Below are 16299 nucleotides of genomic sequence, written 5' to 3' on the forward strand. Positions count from 1 at the left end.
GCACCCCATGGGAGGTGTCTCCTTGCTGGGCACCCCTGTGTGAGGTGTCCCCTGTGCTGGGCACCCCATGAGAGGTGTCCCCTGTGCTAGGCACCCCATGGGAGGCCTGCTTTCCACAGGGCTCTGCACAGCAGGTGCCCTTACCGTGTCCTGTGGACAGGACTGGGCACAGCTCTCCAGCTTCAGTGGTTAACTGAAGCTTAGAAAAGCCAATTGACTCAACCGAAGTCTGGCGCCTTCGGCACTAAACTGCCCCCTCAGACTCAGATCTCCTAAATCATCATACTTTTTCCTGCCATCCGTCTCAGCATGGTACCCTAGGCTCTGCAATACCTGTGCTTTGTCTTGTATCTTGTTGGTCTGTCTGTCTGTCGGTCTGTCTGTCTGTTTTGAGATGGAGCCACTCTGTGTAACCCTGACTATCCTGGAACTCACTCTGTAGATCAGGCTGTCCTCAAACTCACAGAAATCCTCCAGCCTCTGCCTCCTGGGTGCTGGGATGCTGGGATTAAAGGCATGCGCCACCACGCCTCGTTCTGCCTAGGTTCTGACAACTGTCCAAGGAAAGGCTGTTCATTGGCAATGCAAAAGTAAAGTCACATAAAGGGCCAGGGCTCTTCTCAGGGTCACAGGACAAGACTCTATGCGTTTTCTGGCCTGCTACTCCTGAAACAGACTTATCCCAGAGATCTGCCCTGGGGACACAGGGGACGACAGCAACAAATGTCTTTATAACAGACAGACAGCTCTTCCCAGACGGCATGTCTATATAACAGACAGCTCTTCCCAGACGGCATGTCTATATAACAGACGGCTCTTCCCAGACGGCATGCCATGCACTGTCCTCAGCTGTCCCACAAAGGGAAGTCCCTGAGAAGAGCAAGACCTTGAGCCCTGGGATCCCTGAGGAGCCAGAAGTGGATGGGGACCCGAAGCTATGTCTCAGGAAGTGTCTGACTGTGTGACTCTACTGAGGCCCTGTCACCCCATTTACATCTACAGATGGCTCCTGATAGCCCCTGAGCAGGAAGCAGGGCCACCCTGGTTATACAAGCTTGATTAGCGATAAGGAAGAAGAAAACATACATGCACAGAGACCACAGTGCTGGCCTTTCAGAAGTCAATGCCACCTCAGCAGACAGCACCCTGACCCACAGACCCAGAAGCCTGTATACACAATCCAAGACAGACTTCTTTTTGTTTGTTTGTTTGTTTTGTTTTGTTTTTCGAGACAGGTTTTCTCTGTAGCTTTGGAGGCTCTCCTGGAACTAGTTCTTGTAGACAAGGTTGGCCTTGAACTCACAGAGATCCACCTGCCTCTGCCTCCCGAGTGCTGGAAATAAAGGCATGCACCACCACCCCCTGACCCAAGACAGACTTCTATTAACTCCAACCCACCATCGAGCAGTCTGTCTGTCTGTCTGCACCTCTAGACAAACCACTGAAGCTTTGGGATAGAGCATGCAACCTGGGTCACCAAGGACATGAAGACGAAGCTCCCAGGCACTGTATGCCTCCTCTCATGATGATTATCGGCAAAGTGAGGACAAAGTATATATTCTCATATGCGCCCAGGGTATCTGAGAACAGGATCCTAGACTCACAGAACCTGGAAGGAGAATGTGGGATGCCCTTCTGTATGCTGTGAATATATCTTTATTACCATTGGTTAATAAAGAAGCTGATTTAGCCAATAGTAAGGCAGAATAGAACCAGTAGGGAAAAAGAAGCAGAGATACAGGGGAAAAGAAGGCAGAGTCAGAGGGACACCATCTAGCTGCCAAAGGAGAAAGATGTCCGAGCATCACCGATAAGCCATGGCCACATGGCACTACACAGATTAATAAAAACAGGTCAGTTTAAGTTGTAATAGCTAGTTAGTAAAAGTCTGAGCTAATAGGCCAAACAGCTTGCAATTAATAGGAAACCTCACTGGTTATTCCGGAGCTGACCAGCAGGAGGGAAACCTCCAGTCACACAGCATTGCTCCGACTTCCAGCTGAGAACTGGCACAGACCTCAGAGACTTTGCCGCCACTGGAGAGAATCGACCCATTGCAGCCTCAGGCTGGCCCTACCAGCAGATGGCTTGAGAGCAGGGAGCAGAGTGACTTCTAGCCCAGTGAACCCAGTTTCTAGCCAGGGACACCAGAGGCAGGTACACCAGAATTGGAAACCGCCAGATACAATGTAGCTATTGTGTGGGCGGAGAGTGTTTCCTCTGCGCAGGGTGTCTCCATCTGCACTGGGTGACTTGGGGAGGGTGGGGTCACTACCCTTCTAATAATGAGAAAACAGGGACCCAGAGATACCAGAGACTAATCTAGCATGGGACTATTGGCCCCTCTGTTTTAGGAAGGGGTCCCACAAACTGCTACAGCATTCATGAACTTTCTGAGTGCAATGTATGAGTCCTAGGGCTTGGCCTCACCAAGGAGGCCAAAGTTTTGGGCATTGCAAGCCTCTCTCTCCCAAAGCTCTACCAGCACAGGCTGGGACATGTCACTGACAGGAGGTCTCCCCTCCTTGACAGAGAGACCTTGGGCCAGGTACTTAGGACAGAAGTAGGCAAATGAACACTCACTGGTCCTTGAGGACAGGCTGGCCTGGGACCAAAAATGTCTGACCACAGCACAGGTTATAGAACCTGTGAGAACCTAGAGGAACCAACACCCGCCATCTTGGAATGGATGCTCCCAGGCATGAAGCCCTGATGTGAAGCTCCCACCACTGCCCAGCACACCCTATCACATCAGGTGTGAGGACATAGCCCTAGCCTCCCAGCCTCTCAAAAAATTTAATATTAGACTGGAGAGATGGCTCAGAGGTTAAGAGCACTGACTGCTCTTCCAGAGGTCCTGAGTTCAATTCCCAGTAACCACATGGTGACTCACAGCCATCTATGATGAGATCTGATGCCAACATTGTATACATAATAAATATATAAGTAAATCTTAAATATATATATATATATATATAAATTAATATTAACAACAACAACAATATAACTGTGGGCAAGAACACGGCTAGGTAAGTACTCTACAAGAAGCCATACCCAAGCCCTGCTCTGTGTGCGTGTGTGTTTGTGTGTGCACATACATGCCCTCATGAGGTACTGTAATACTCTACCACTGAGCTGCATTCCAGGTCCCGTCCCCCTCGCCCATACAGGGTTTCTCTGTAACAACTCTGACAGCCCTGGAACTCAGACCAGGCTGGCCTCGAACTCACAGAGATCCACCTGCCCCTGCCTCCCAAGTGCTGCGATTAAAGGTGTGCACCACTGCCCAGCCAGCAGCAAGTGTCCTTAACCACTAAGCCATCTCGCCATCTCCTCTTTTCTTTTCTCCCTGGCACTGGGTATTGAAGGCAGGGCCTTGCATGCACCTACCAACTGAGTTACATCCCGAGGCCCTGCTTTCTGTCTGACAGGGACAGGGGAACTCCCTATTCTCCTGCCCACCCACAAAGCCCACAGCAGTGAAGGATGGAAGGAGTCTGCTCTTTAAGCAAACCTTGTCCAGTAGTGTCTTCTTTTCTCTCTGGAGGGAGACACCACGCTCTCCAGCAGCAGCAGGAGCCTGTGGCGTGTGGAAGCTGTGCCAGGAAACGGGGCTAGAGGTGGACACAGCATTGAGTTTCCCCTCTGGAAAACCCCACAGAGTGTGAGGACCTCCTCTCTCACCAGGGGGATCCCAGAGCCTGCTGTGCACAGGGTGTGTGAGGACACTCACGATGCTGATGGAGTAGGGACGGTAAGAGCCGGAAGGATGGGGACCAGTGGACCAGCTGGGTGACGGCCAAGGTGACAGACTGGAAGGAGCAGAGACATTGAGGCAAAGAAGGAAGCCCCCCAGAAGCACCTTCCCGCATACTTCCTGCAGGAAAGGCAGCTATGGGCAGACGTCCGTGGCACACTTGACTGGACTCAGACGAGGTTGGATCTAGAAGCGGTGGGTGGATAGAACAGGAAAACTGGTGGGGAGGTGGCTAGGGAGTTCCTCCGGGCATTCTCACTCTGTCCCTCCAGTGGCTTTTTTACCCATCCGAAAGCACTCTTCCACCCTCTAACTTAGATTCCTCGCCCGAACCCAGGCTTGGCCAGCTGTGTCTCTCGGCGCCTGAACAAGAGGTCCTGGCTAAGGCAGGGTTCAAGCAGATGTACTGACACTGTACACTTGAAGGGTGGGAGGGTGGGTGGGAGGAAATGGTGCCCCACTACTCCCACTGCCTTCATGAGGAAGTGCCTCTGTGCCCTGCACCAGCAGGGGCCTCCCCTGAAGCCACCTGCACGCAAAGCTAAGCCAAATGGGCAGCTCGGGGCACCTGATAATGCACGTCTCTTGCCCCAGCCCAACTCCTTAACAAAAATGCATTTCCACGTCTCTACCAAAGCCACCCTGACCCTGGAGGTATCCAGGACTTTTAACCAGAGTGGAAGTCATGGGTTCCAGTTCACTCCTAGGAGGCTGAGGCCTGGCCAAGAGTAAGCCTAGAGCATCGGTGTCCTGGGAAGATCAAGTTAGAGAAAAAAGGCAGAATCCCAGCAAAACAGCCTCCTGCAGCCCAGTAACCCAGAAACGGAGAATGCTGCTCACCCACACACTCCCTCTTCTCCCTGCTCCCAACCCCAGGGCCCGCCTCTCCCAACCCCACGGAGCTAACCTGGAATTCCACCCACACACGCTGCCTTCCATATCCTCTTCTGCCATGAAGCTTTCAAAAGATCTGGAGGTCTAGAGGGACTTTACCAACCTTGGGCCTAGGTCATTCAGTTTCGTCCCCCTAGAAAGTTAGCTCAATCGAAGAAGCTTGAGAAAGCAAAGCTTCTTCCACAAGCACCAATACTTTCTCTCCTTCTCTCTGTTGCCTGGGGGCACGGACACACTGACACCACCACCACCCCAGCCCTGAACACTGCTGTGTAGTTCGGCATTTCACGATTATCTCTGCAAAAAACGCTATCTCTGGGAGATGGTCAAGACCAATGCACTAGACAAGATCAAACAAGGGTGTCACCCACGTCACCAGGGACACAGCACCTCTCTGCCTCCTGAAGCTCATGTTAATTTGAGAAGAGGGGAGCCCCACGCATAGACTCACCCTCTGAGGTGCATCTTCTCAGGGCCATAGAGCGTTGCAGGCAACCCCAGCCAGGAGATGACTTACTGCCAACTGTCCCTGTGTGAACTGCAAAGCCCCTTACCTGATCCAGGAGATAAGTCTCAGCAGGCGGACACGGGCCACCCACATCTGAAACCACAAGCACATCACAGAGCTACTGTCCTCCACGGAGCTGAGAGGTGCCTGTCGCCACCTGTTGCACGCCAGAGACTGGTGAGGAGGGATGCGATTTCACTCCATGACGCTGAGCATTGCCAAACAGGGAGGGTAGACACGCATCTGAGGACAGACAGCGTAAGCGGTGTCCTCCCAGGAACCCCACAGGAGCAGCACAGGCAGCAGGGACGTGGGACCCAGCAGCGCTTGAGCAGAAACCTTCTAGGTTTTTCCCCTTCGAAGTTTTCTGAGACACAGCACTGGCAGCGAGTGTGAGTACTAAAGATAAGTAAAACCTCAGTCAGTCAAGAAAAACAAACAGGCTGGGCAGTGGGTGGGGCACGCCTTTAATCCCAGCACTTCGAGGTAGAGGCAGGCAGGTCTCCATGAGTTGGAGGCCAGCCTGGTCTACAAAGCAAGTTCCAGGACAACCAGGGCTGTTACACAGAGAAACACTGTCTCAAAAAACAATACATAGGTAGATAGGTAGGTAGGTAGATAGATAGATAGATAGATAGATAGATAGATAGATAGATAGATAAAAATTGTTCACAGAAATACAAAGAAGACCAAACAGTACAACAGGCAACAGGAATTTCGAAACATGAGATCTTTACCTCCTTCCTCACAAGTGCCCATGTGAGAATGGACACTTTTGTAAATTTTTATTTAGTTTTTGCTTTTTATTTTTATTTGTTTTTGAGACAAAATCTCTCTATTATATGCCTCTGGCTGTCCTGGAACTCATTGGAAGCAGGCTACCCTCAAACTGACAGAGATCTACCTGCCTCTGTCTGCTGAGTGTTGGGATGAAATGTGTGTACCACCACACTCGATTTTAATGGGGTTTTTGTTTTTTGTTTTTGTTTTTACATGTATGGATATTTGCCTGCACATTTGTCTCTGCCGCATTTGTGTTCCCAGTGCCCTTGGAGGTCAATCAAAAGAAGTTGGGTCCCTGTTATGAGCCACCATGTGGGTGCTGGGAATCAAACCAGAGTTCTCTGGAAGGGCAGTCAGGGCTCTTAACCGCTGAGCCATCTCTCCAGTCCCGGGCACAGTAGGGCCCTTAACCGCTGAGCCATCTCTCCAGTCCCCAAGCACAGTAGGGCTCTTAACCGCTGAGTTATCTCTCCAGTCCCGGGCACAGTAGGGCCCTTAACCACTGAGCCATCTCTCCAGTCCCCAAGCACAGTAGGGTTCTTAACCGCTGAGCCATCTCTCCAGTCCCCAAGCACAGTAGGGCTCTTAACCGCTGAGCCATCTCTCCAGTCCCCAAGCATAGTAGGACTCTTAACTGCTGAGTCATCTCTCCAGTCCCGGGCACAGTAGGGCCCTTAACCGCTGAGTTATCTCTCCAGTCCCCAAGCATAGTAGGACTCTTAACTGCTGAGTCATCTCTCCAGTTCCCAAGCACAGTAGGGCCCTTAACCACTGAGCCATCTCTCCAGTCCCCAAGCACAGTAGGGTTCTTAACCGCTGAGCCATCTCTCCAGTCCCCAAGCACAGTAGGGCTCTTAACCGCTGAGCCATCTCTCCAGTCCCCAAGCATAGTAGGACTCTTAACTGCTGAGTCATCTCTCCAGTCCCGGGCACAGTAGGGCCCTTAACCGCTGAGCCATCTCTCCAGTCCCCAAGCATAGTAGGGCTCTTAACTGCTGAGTTATCTCTCCAGTCCCCAAGCACAGTAGGACTCTTAACTGTTGAGCCATCTCTCCAGCCCCAAGCACAGTTGTTTTTAAAACTCACACAAGATTGTTAGAAACCAGAGCTGGGGAAGCCACCCTGAAGATAGTGAGCTGGGTGTGGTGACTCAAGCCTGGAACCCCAGGAGCTAGTCAGGAGGCTCAGAAGTGCAACCTTATTCTCCCCTACAGAGTGAGTTCACGACCAACTTAGGCTGGCCCTGAATTAAACCCTGTCTCAAAAATAAGAAGGAGAAGATTGGAAAAAGTGAATAAATCATATTACATGAAGCACTAACTAAAATAGATCTTCTGGGGTTTTGCTATAGGCCTTCTGCGAGGACTACATTTGTTATTATTTTTCTGAATTAGTATTATCATCGTTAGTTTGGTCCTCCTTGAAACCTCACTACTAAGAAGAAAGAGCAAAGCCATTTGGGCTCTCAATTTGTTGGCCAAATGGATCAGTACCATCTCTTCATTTCCTTTGTTTTATTTACTTTTCTACTGTTCATTGCCTAATACATAATGGAATTTTTGTGTAAGAAAAGGTGGCATATTCATCTGTATCAGCCAGGGCTCTAGAGGAAAAGGACCAGCAGAATTGATACAATTAAAGGGAGTTACCCAGTACTTCCTGGTATCCAGCAATGGCTACCTGCACACTGGAGAGGCTGAGAGCCCAGCAGGTGCCCAGTCCTCAGGGCTGGATGCCTCAGTAGTTCTAATCTGATGCTGAAGGCCAGGAGAATTCTTGGAGGACCACTTGTCTTCAGCCGATATGGGAAGCTGAAAAGGCTGAGTCCCAGTGTCCCTGGAGTAGCGACAGTCACAGAATAGACGAACTCATGCACAAAACACTGGTGCGGGAGAATTATCTGTATTCTGTCAATCATATTTTAATAAAACGCTGATTGGCCAGGCAGGCAGTATAGGCGGGAAAGCCAGACAGGAAGTAGGGGTGGAGCAAAGAGACTGGGAATATTCTGGAAGCAGAAGCTCTCTCTCAGCCACTCCTGTGCAGGCCACCGAAGAGGCAGCATGTAACTTGCCCAGCTGAGAAAGGTACGGAGCCATTATGGCTAACATAGATGAGAGTAATGGGTTAATATAAGTTATAAGAGTTAACAAGAAGCCTGACCTAATGGGCCAATCAGTTTATAACCTGATGTAGACTCCGTGTGATTTTCTTTGGAACTTGCCGACTTGTTGGGGTGTCGGGCGGGACAGAAACCCCAACAAGCCCCCTCACACTACATATGGCGCCCAGACGTGGATAACTGAATCCACAGAAAGCCTGAGAAAGCTTGGAAAAGAATAGAGTAAAGCATGGCTTCTTGGTGGCAGCAATTTCTCAGGTCTACTTTGCTTGCTAGAGGCAAGCAAGCGCTCTCTTCTGAGAGAGGCTTCCTGACTCAGCTTTAGCTGCAAAACCTTGCAGCTCTTTAAAGAGGTCCTGCCACAAAACACTTAAATGTTGTTGATGACAAGCTGAACGCATTCTTTTCAGTTTTCAGCTGTAGCAGGAGAAAAGCTGTGCTGTTTCAAAATGCCGGCTATCTGGGCTGTCCTGCCAGAGCAAACTCTGACTCTTTCAGGCAGGCAGTCCGACTGAGTGTGGTCTTTGAGCAGAATGCTGCAGCTTGCTTGCTAGCAAGGACCTTGAAACGTCATAGAGTTGTGGCAGTGAACCACAGCTCTGGCTGGTACCTCAGCCTTGAGGCTGAAAAGCTAAGGAATGAGCTGGATCTAGCCGTCAAAGCCACAGCTCTCCATATTGCTTAGTAAATTAAAGACTCATATGGTCAGAAAAAGAAAAATATACAGTAAAGAGAGATTCAAAGAGGAAGAAAACCTCTAAATGGTTTACAGTGTGTATATGCAGGCTAAAAGTTAAAGTTCTTAAAGTTAAAAGGAAAGAAAGAGAGTAGTTGGGTGTGGTGGTACACACCTTTAATCCCAATGCCTGGGAGGTAGAGGCATATTGACCTCTGTGACCTCAAGAGACTGAGGTAGGGATTGACCTCTGTGACCTCAAGGTGTGGTAGTACACACCTTTAATCCCAATGCCTGGGAGGCAGAGACAGAAGCATCTCTGAGTTCAAGGTGTGATAGCATACACCTTTAATCCTAGCACTGGGGAGGCAGAGACAGTGGATCTCTGTGAGTTCAAGGACAGCCTGGTCTACAGTGTTATTCCAGGACAAAGATATACAGAGAACCTGTCTCAAAAAGTAAAAGTAAAAATAAAAGAAATAGAGTTTAAAATAAAGATGGAGAATACACAGAGAATCTTGATACTGTGTCTTATTATGCTCTCTTTGAATTGTTTGATTGCTGAGGAAGGAGCAACAGCTGCTAAAGGACTGTTGTTTATAAATGCTGCTGAACTAACCCAAGATAGGTATTTTGAAAATACCTTGGCTTCAAAACTGAAGTCAAAAGGTATGTTACTTTGGAGAAGAGATTCTGCTTTTGTTTCCACAGAAAATGAGAGGCTATGGATTTATTCAGAGTTAAGAAAAATCATCTTTGACCAAGGGAGGCCACCTGAGAAATCGACAGGAACAGATGGCCCAGATGACAGAGTTCTACATCCAGAACTGATCCAAGACTGCTGCCTGAGATGATCGAGACTCACAGGATACTCCAGTCATGACTTGATTATAACTCTAAATTTTCTTTAGGTCCCCTTAAGACTATCAGCGCCCCCAACCAGCAGGAAGTAGCCTGAAATACTACGCCCACATTCCCAACAAATGGATTATGGGTATTTTCCTTTGTTTAAAAAAAAAAAGAGAGAGGGAAATGGTGCGGGAGAATTATCTGTATTCTGTCAATCATATTTTAATAAAACGCTGATTGGCCAGGCAGGCAGTATAGGCGGGAAAGCCAGACAGGAAGTAGGGGTGGAGCAAAGAGACTGGGAATATTCTGGAAGCAGAAGCTCTCTCTCAGCCACTCCTGTGCAGGCCACCGAAGAGGCAGCATGTAACTTGCCCAGCTGAGAAAGGTACGGAGCCATTATGGCTAACATAGATGAGAGTAATGGGTTAATATAAGTTATAAGAGTTAACAAGAAGCCTGACCTAATGGGCCAATCAGTTTATAACCTGATGTAGACTCCGTGTGATTTTCCTTGGGACTTGCTGGCTTGTTGGGGTACTGGGCAGGACAGAAACCCCAACAAACTGGCCCCGTCACACTACAAAACACAAAAGCAAGCAGGCAAAAAGCAAAATCTTTCCCCACGGACCACTTTATATGAGCATCTAGGCTGCCACCAGAAGGTATGGATCACATCCCAGGAGAGCCTTCCCATCTCAACCAGTGTAACCAAGAAAACCCAGACACCAGAACAGCCAAATACTTAAGGGATCAGGCTTAAGAAAATCCATCACGGGAATGCCCAAACGCTGACCTAATCTAAATAAGACCTCACAGATAAACCAAACCTGTCTCACAGGCAATTCTCTGTCCTGTTAAGCTGACAATCAATATTAATCATTACAAGTTTACCCTTGTCAACTTGACACCCAAATACATAGCCACCCTTACATCATGTTGATTTCCAAACAAAGACAAGACTGCAATTCTGCCTGATGTAACCATCCCAGTACAACCACAAATACACTACCTCAAAGTAGGTCAGGGCCCCTTTAGTGCTTAGTCTTGTAGTGTCCCAAAAGGTAAATACAATAATAAATATTTACAAGACTTCGTAACAGATACTAACTCTGCTTCACAAATGTGTGTGGATGTGGACATATGGAGATACAGATACAGACATGAGGCAGGACAGAAGGACATGAAAACTATGGTGTCAGAGAAAGGAAAACAAGGAAAGAAAAGAAGCCACCATCTCAAGGTCTGGTTTGTTTTTTCTGACGAAAACTCAATGCTGGGCAGTGGTGGTGCATACCTCTAATCCCAGCACTTGAGAGGCAGAGGCAGGCGGATCTCTGTGAGCTTGAGGCCAGTCTGGTCTACAAGAGTTAGTTCCAGGTTAGGCTCCAAAGCCACAGAGAAACCCTGTATTGAAAATAAATAAATAAACAGAAAAGATAGAAAACTTAACACAACTAACAAAGCCAAGATTGTTGACCTCATACAGGTTTGAGAGGAGATATCTCAAACGAAAACATCAAAGACAAGAAAGAAATTGTGCTTCTTTAGGACCAAATTACTCTATAATAGAAGAGGGTTTGTTTGGTTGGTTGGTTTCAGTCTGGTTTGAGGCAAGGTCTCACCGCATAACCTTTTTTGTTTTTTGTGTTTTTTTTTAAACTTTCTTCATCTCTGCTATGCAATCCTTTTGGACTTTGAACAGATTCCCCTGCCTCAGTCTCTCCAAGGGCTGAGATTAGGGGCGTACAACAGGCTTGGCACAAGGGCTGGAGTTTCTTTTTTGTTAGATGTTGTTGTTGTTGTTGTTGTTGTTTTTCAAGACAGGTTTTCTCTGCATAGCCCTGGCTATCCTGGAACTTGCTCTGTGCAATGGTCTGATCTCAGACTTAGAGAGCTCCTCATGCCCATGCCTCCCGAGTACTGGAATCAAAGGCATGTGTCACCACCACCAAGCAAGGGCTGAAGTAAGGGCTGAAGTTTTAAATAAGGGGATCATCATTTTAAAAAAAAAAATGTGAAGAGGGGAGATAGCTCAGCAGTTAGGACCCAAGGCTGCTCTCCCAGGGAACCCAGAGCCGATTCCCAGGACTCACACGATGGTTCATAACCGGCTATAACTCCAGCCCTAGGGGATCTGATATCCTCTTCTGACCTCTGTGGGCATTGCACACACAGAATGCACAGTAGAAATAAAGGCGGACAAAGCACCCATACACACGTGATCTGAGAAAAAGAGAGCCAGAGAGAGCCAGAGCCAGAGAGAGCCAGAGTTGTTACAGGGACTGGTGTAAAAAGGCAATAGAAAGACCGCGAAGACTGGAGACCAGAGAAGGTGGTGAGCAAATGAGAGCCTGGCACTGCCACCCTGCAGGAAGGACTAAGGGCTGTTTGTTTTGTTTTTCGAGACAGGGTTTACTCACTTGTTGTAGCCCTGGCTGTCTGAGAACTAGCGCTGTAGACCAGGTTGGCCTAGAACTCAGCGACAAGGAGAGATCTGCCTGCCTCTGCCTCCCAACTGCTTGGACTAAAGGTGTGCGCCACCACGCCCGGCTCCATCTCACTAGATTTCTGGCCACTTTTTGGCACAGAGCCTGAGGAGGAATCCCTGAGTGACTGAGACCTGGCTGGGGCAAAGACACAGGGGTAGCGACGACTGGCCCCGAGCAGCAGGAGGCACCCACCTCCTAGAGTCACATTGTGAGCAATGTTGTGCTTAGGGGCAGGTGTCTGGGGCGAAGCGATGGCAGTGCTGGACTCCTGATGACCAGCCCAGAAGAGCAGTCTGACTGCAGCAGGACCACTACGGACCCGACTGAATTATACAACAGACGACCCGACAGACTGGACGTAACTCCCGCGCCCCCCGCCCCACGCATGTGACCCGCCCATCCGGCCAATCGCCTGCTGCCTGCGCGCTCCCAGCCTACCCCGTGTCTCGCACGTCTCATTGGACACTGAAGCCGCGCAGTGCACCAATGACCGAACTGCTTTGCCGGGGGCGTGGAGCAGTCACTGCGCACGCGCTGGAAAACAGGGGCGGGTTGGAGGAGCGACGGGAAAGCTTCCCGGTAGCTGGCAGCCCTGGAGGACCCGGAGCCTGCGGATAGGCCGGAAGTGCCTGAAGACGATGAGGATGATGAGGAGGCATTGCCACACTCCGAAGCCGTGGACGTGTTCCAAGAAGGTCTCGCCATGGTGGTGCAAGACCCGCTGCTCTGCGACCTTCCGATCCAGGTACGCGACAGGTCTCTGGGGCGTAGATGGGCACCCATGGTCCCACCAGCGAAAGACGCTTCTGCGCATAAGCCGAAAGTGTTGGGTAAGGGGACTCCAAAACACTCCCTCACAGCGTAAAAAGTTAGAATTAAACAAATACTAAGAGCAGTGTGACCAGTCTCTTCCATTTGCCTCAATCGTCAATGTGCGTGGGCATAATAATTCTTTAGTGTATTTTTTAACCTTGTCCGTCAAGGGTGTTTTAATTTAACGTCTGTGTGCACACACAACTGGGCATCAAACTCGGAGCGTTTTGAATGCTAAGCAAGTGCGCTACCACGGAGTTACACCGCTTTCTCAACTTGTACTTCCCTCCATGCTTTTGGTTTTTCGAGACAGGGTTTTGTTGTAGCTTTGGAGCCTGTCCTGGAACTAGCCCTTGTAGGCCAGGCTGGCCTCGAATTCACAGAGATCCTTTTGCCTCTGCCTCCGAGTGCTGAGATTAAAGGCGTGTGTCACCACTGCCCCGCTTCCCACAGTGTTTTATTAAAACATCTCTTGTCACCAGGCGGTGTTGGCACCCGCCTTTAATCCTAGCACTTGGGAGGTGGAAACAGGCAGATCTCTGTGAGTTCGAGGCCAGCCTGACCCACTTAGAGTTCCAGACCAGCCAGGGTAATTAACATAGTGAGTCCCTACCTCAGCATAAACAAACAAGATTTTGTCATCACTGCCTTTGGTAGCTGGTAAATTTTGCACCCCTGCCCTGACTCAACCTAGTGCTCGATGCTCTTTATGGAGGGCTCTCAGAATTATAATATTCTTCTCTTGTGCAACTCCATCTCCGTGCCTGTTCCTTTACCCCCTTGGGGAACTTTCTAATAGAAAATCCCTATTGCATAGCAGGCAAGAACCCCGTATCTTGACCCTTCATAATACAGGACACCACTCTGGGGCACCGTGAGCTTGGTTTCTCTTGTTGTGTGGGTGTTAAGAGTCAGTATCTCCCCCTCCCTTTGGTCTTTCCCAGGTCACTTTAGAAGAGGTCAACTCTCAGATTGCACTGGAGTATGGCCAGGCAATGACTGTCCGGGTGTGCAAGATGGATGGAGAGGTAATGCGTAAGTACCATCGACGTAGCTGCTTTCCTCTTGCCATAAAGAGACACTGCGATCGAGACAACTTAGTGAGGAAAATCTTTGCGAGGGCTCACAGTTCCAGAAGGCTAGAGTCCATGACCTTCATGGCGGGGAGAATGGCAGCAGGCAGGTATGGTCCTGGAGCAGTAGCTGAGAGCTTACTTACATCCTGGTCCACAGGCATGAGACAGAGCTAACTGCAGTGGTGTGGGCTTTTGAAACTCACCCCCAGTGACCCCTCCTCCAACAAGGCCACACTTCCTAATCATTTCCAACCAGCTCCACTGAGGACCGAACATTCAAATATTTGAGCCCCTGGGGGCCAGTCTCATTCAGACCACAGCCATCCTTCTCTCTTTAAGCCTGAGCTTTCAGGGCAGCAGGATACTAGCAGAGCTAGCCTGTGAGAAACTCAGACCATGCCTGGTGTGTTGAGCCAGAGCAGAGCCCTGGGTGTCTCCCATTGCCCGGGCCCTTGGATGTGCGTCCCACACGGATCTTCTCCCGTATGTGTTCATGCAGCTGTGGTCGTCGTACAGAATGCCACGGTCCTGGACCTGAAGAAGGCCATCCAGAGATACATGCAGCTCAAGCAGGAGCGGGAGGGAGGCATTCAGCACATCAGCTGGTGAGAGAGGCAGCAGTGCCTTCCCTGTGCCGTCCCTGGGATTGCGTGGGGCCCTCCAAGGAGGCAGTTTCAGCTCCTCTGTGTATACCGCCAGGGTTCCCCTACCAAGGAGCGATGCCGCAACAGTCCCGTGTCAGGCGAGCTTTCAGGTTGGGCAGTTCTGTGCCTGAGGGTCCTGTCCAGTGTCCTTTCTAATATTTATTTATTTATTATGTATACAATATTCTGTCTGTGTGTATGCCTGCAGGTCAGAAGAGGGCACCAGACCTCATCACAGATGGTTGTGAGCCACCATGTGGTTGCTGGGAATTGAACTCAGGACCTTTGGAAGAGCAGGCGATGCTCTTAACCTCTGAGCCATCTCTCCAGCCCCCAGTTGTCCTTTCTAGACATACCTTTTCACAGACCTTACTCTCCCGCACTGCTGGATATCTTCACTGGGAACACCTGACCCCTTAATGTCTCCCTAGTTATAGATGGCTTACCTGTCAATGGTCCCCTTCCCTCCTCACCAAGGTGCTGTTGGCCCTGCCTCTCGTATTGGATCAGACTTTCTGTGTTCTGACTCTCTCCCTATATCACCTATTTCATTAGCCAGATGTGTTCAGTACGTCCTACGACTGCCTTGGGCTCACCATATCATGTAGGGAAAATGTCCAGAAGGGGAATGTATCTGTCCCGGATGCCACAGGCTGTGTGCCGTAAGCCTCTGTCATCCCAGCTGCTCAGCCCACCCTCCTAGGGGGTAGCATGTGCATCACTTAAGTCCTTCTCCGCAGGTCATACGTGTGGCGGACGTACCATTTGACCTCAGCTGGGGAGAAACTCACAGAGGACAGGAAGAAGCTCAGAGAGTAAGTCTTGTCCACCTCCTGAGTGTAGGTGCCCATCACTGCCTGTGCACCCCCAAAGGGCTATGATGGGAAGGTCCCTGGCTGGTCCGACTGTCCTGTGGACATTTTCTTGGGGGCTCCCACTTAATGCAGGACAGGGAAACAGCCCTGCTGTTCTCACAGCAGCCTGGGGCTGCATGAAGGAGACGAGGTGTGGAGGAGAAAGAAGGCTATGGCCATCTTCACCTGAGTATTCTGATCCATCATTAGCCCTTCTGTAGATCAAGCACTATACTTTTCTGTCTTTTTCAGTTATGGCATCCGGAATCGGGATGAGGTTTCCTTCATCAAGAAGCTAAGGCAAAAGTGAACCCCGGACAGAGTGATCACATCAAGATGGCGCCCTCCCCTTGTCCTCACAGAAAAGGGTATTGGGGTAGCTGCATCCCTAGTTTGCCCGGGTGGAACTGTCATCATGAGCCCTAGAATCTCAGAAGACGAAAAGTTCCTCTGTCCCGCGCTTTCCTGTGAACTTGGCCTGAAGGTCCTACGTGGTTGTGGACCTGACCTACAAAATAAATCTATTTGCTTTGTATTTGGAAAAATCAGAAAGTCACTTCATTGGATGACTCCCATACCAGAGGGTGGTGAGGGCAGACATACCTAAGCCCTGGACCCACACTGCTCACCTCTCTGCCATGGCCCTCACAGCCTGGAGTGACCCAAACTGAATTGAAAGCTTTGTTTCTGGGGGAGGGGAGTGCATACAGGAACCTGCATCCCAGGGCCTGTGGTAGGACCTAGCAGCTGACAGTGGGAGTTGAGGCCTCTGGACTCCACCTACAGGTTCCCAATAGCCATGTTTCTCCCAGGCTCAGTGGAAAGAGCGTG

General features: G+C 49.8%; 1 protein-coding gene across 1 annotated transcript; it reads left to right on the top strand.

Moving 5' to 3' along the window:
- Window positions 1–12606: 12606 nt before the first annotated feature.
- Window positions 12607–16013, top strand: Snrnp25 (small nuclear ribonucleoprotein U11/U12 subunit 25). The gene is made up of 5 exons (XM_048436058.3): window positions 12607–12826; window positions 13839–13929; window positions 14470–14575; window positions 15355–15429; window positions 15721–16013. The coding sequence occupies exons 1-5, from the start codon at window positions 12785–12787 to the stop codon at window positions 15776–15778; spliced, it is 372 nt and encodes a 123-aa protein (XP_048292015.1). The 5' UTR covers window positions 12607–12784; the 3' UTR covers window positions 15779–16013.
- Window positions 16014–16299: the final 286 nt, after the last annotated feature.

Source organism: Myodes glareolus, chromosome 9 (assembly GCF_982192425.1).
Source record: "Myodes glareolus chromosome 9, mMyoGla1.1, whole genome shotgun sequence".
NCBI lineage: Eukaryota > Metazoa > Chordata > Mammalia > Rodentia > Cricetidae > Myodes > Myodes glareolus.

Bases quoted from the DNA above. Each gene is read 5' to 3' on its own strand.
- Snrnp25 (XM_048436058.3), top strand. From the start codon at position 12,785: ATGGTGGTGCAAGACCCGCTGCTCTGCGACCTTCCGATCCAG. The intron at 13,930-14,469 runs GTAAGTACCATC...GTGTTCATGCAG, and splicing joins GATGGATGGAGAGGTAATGC to CTGTGGTCGTCGTACAGAAT. The intron at 14,576-15,354 runs GTGAGAGAGGCA...CCTTCTCCGCAG, and splicing joins GGCATTCAGCACATCAGCTG to GTCATACGTGTGGCGGACGT.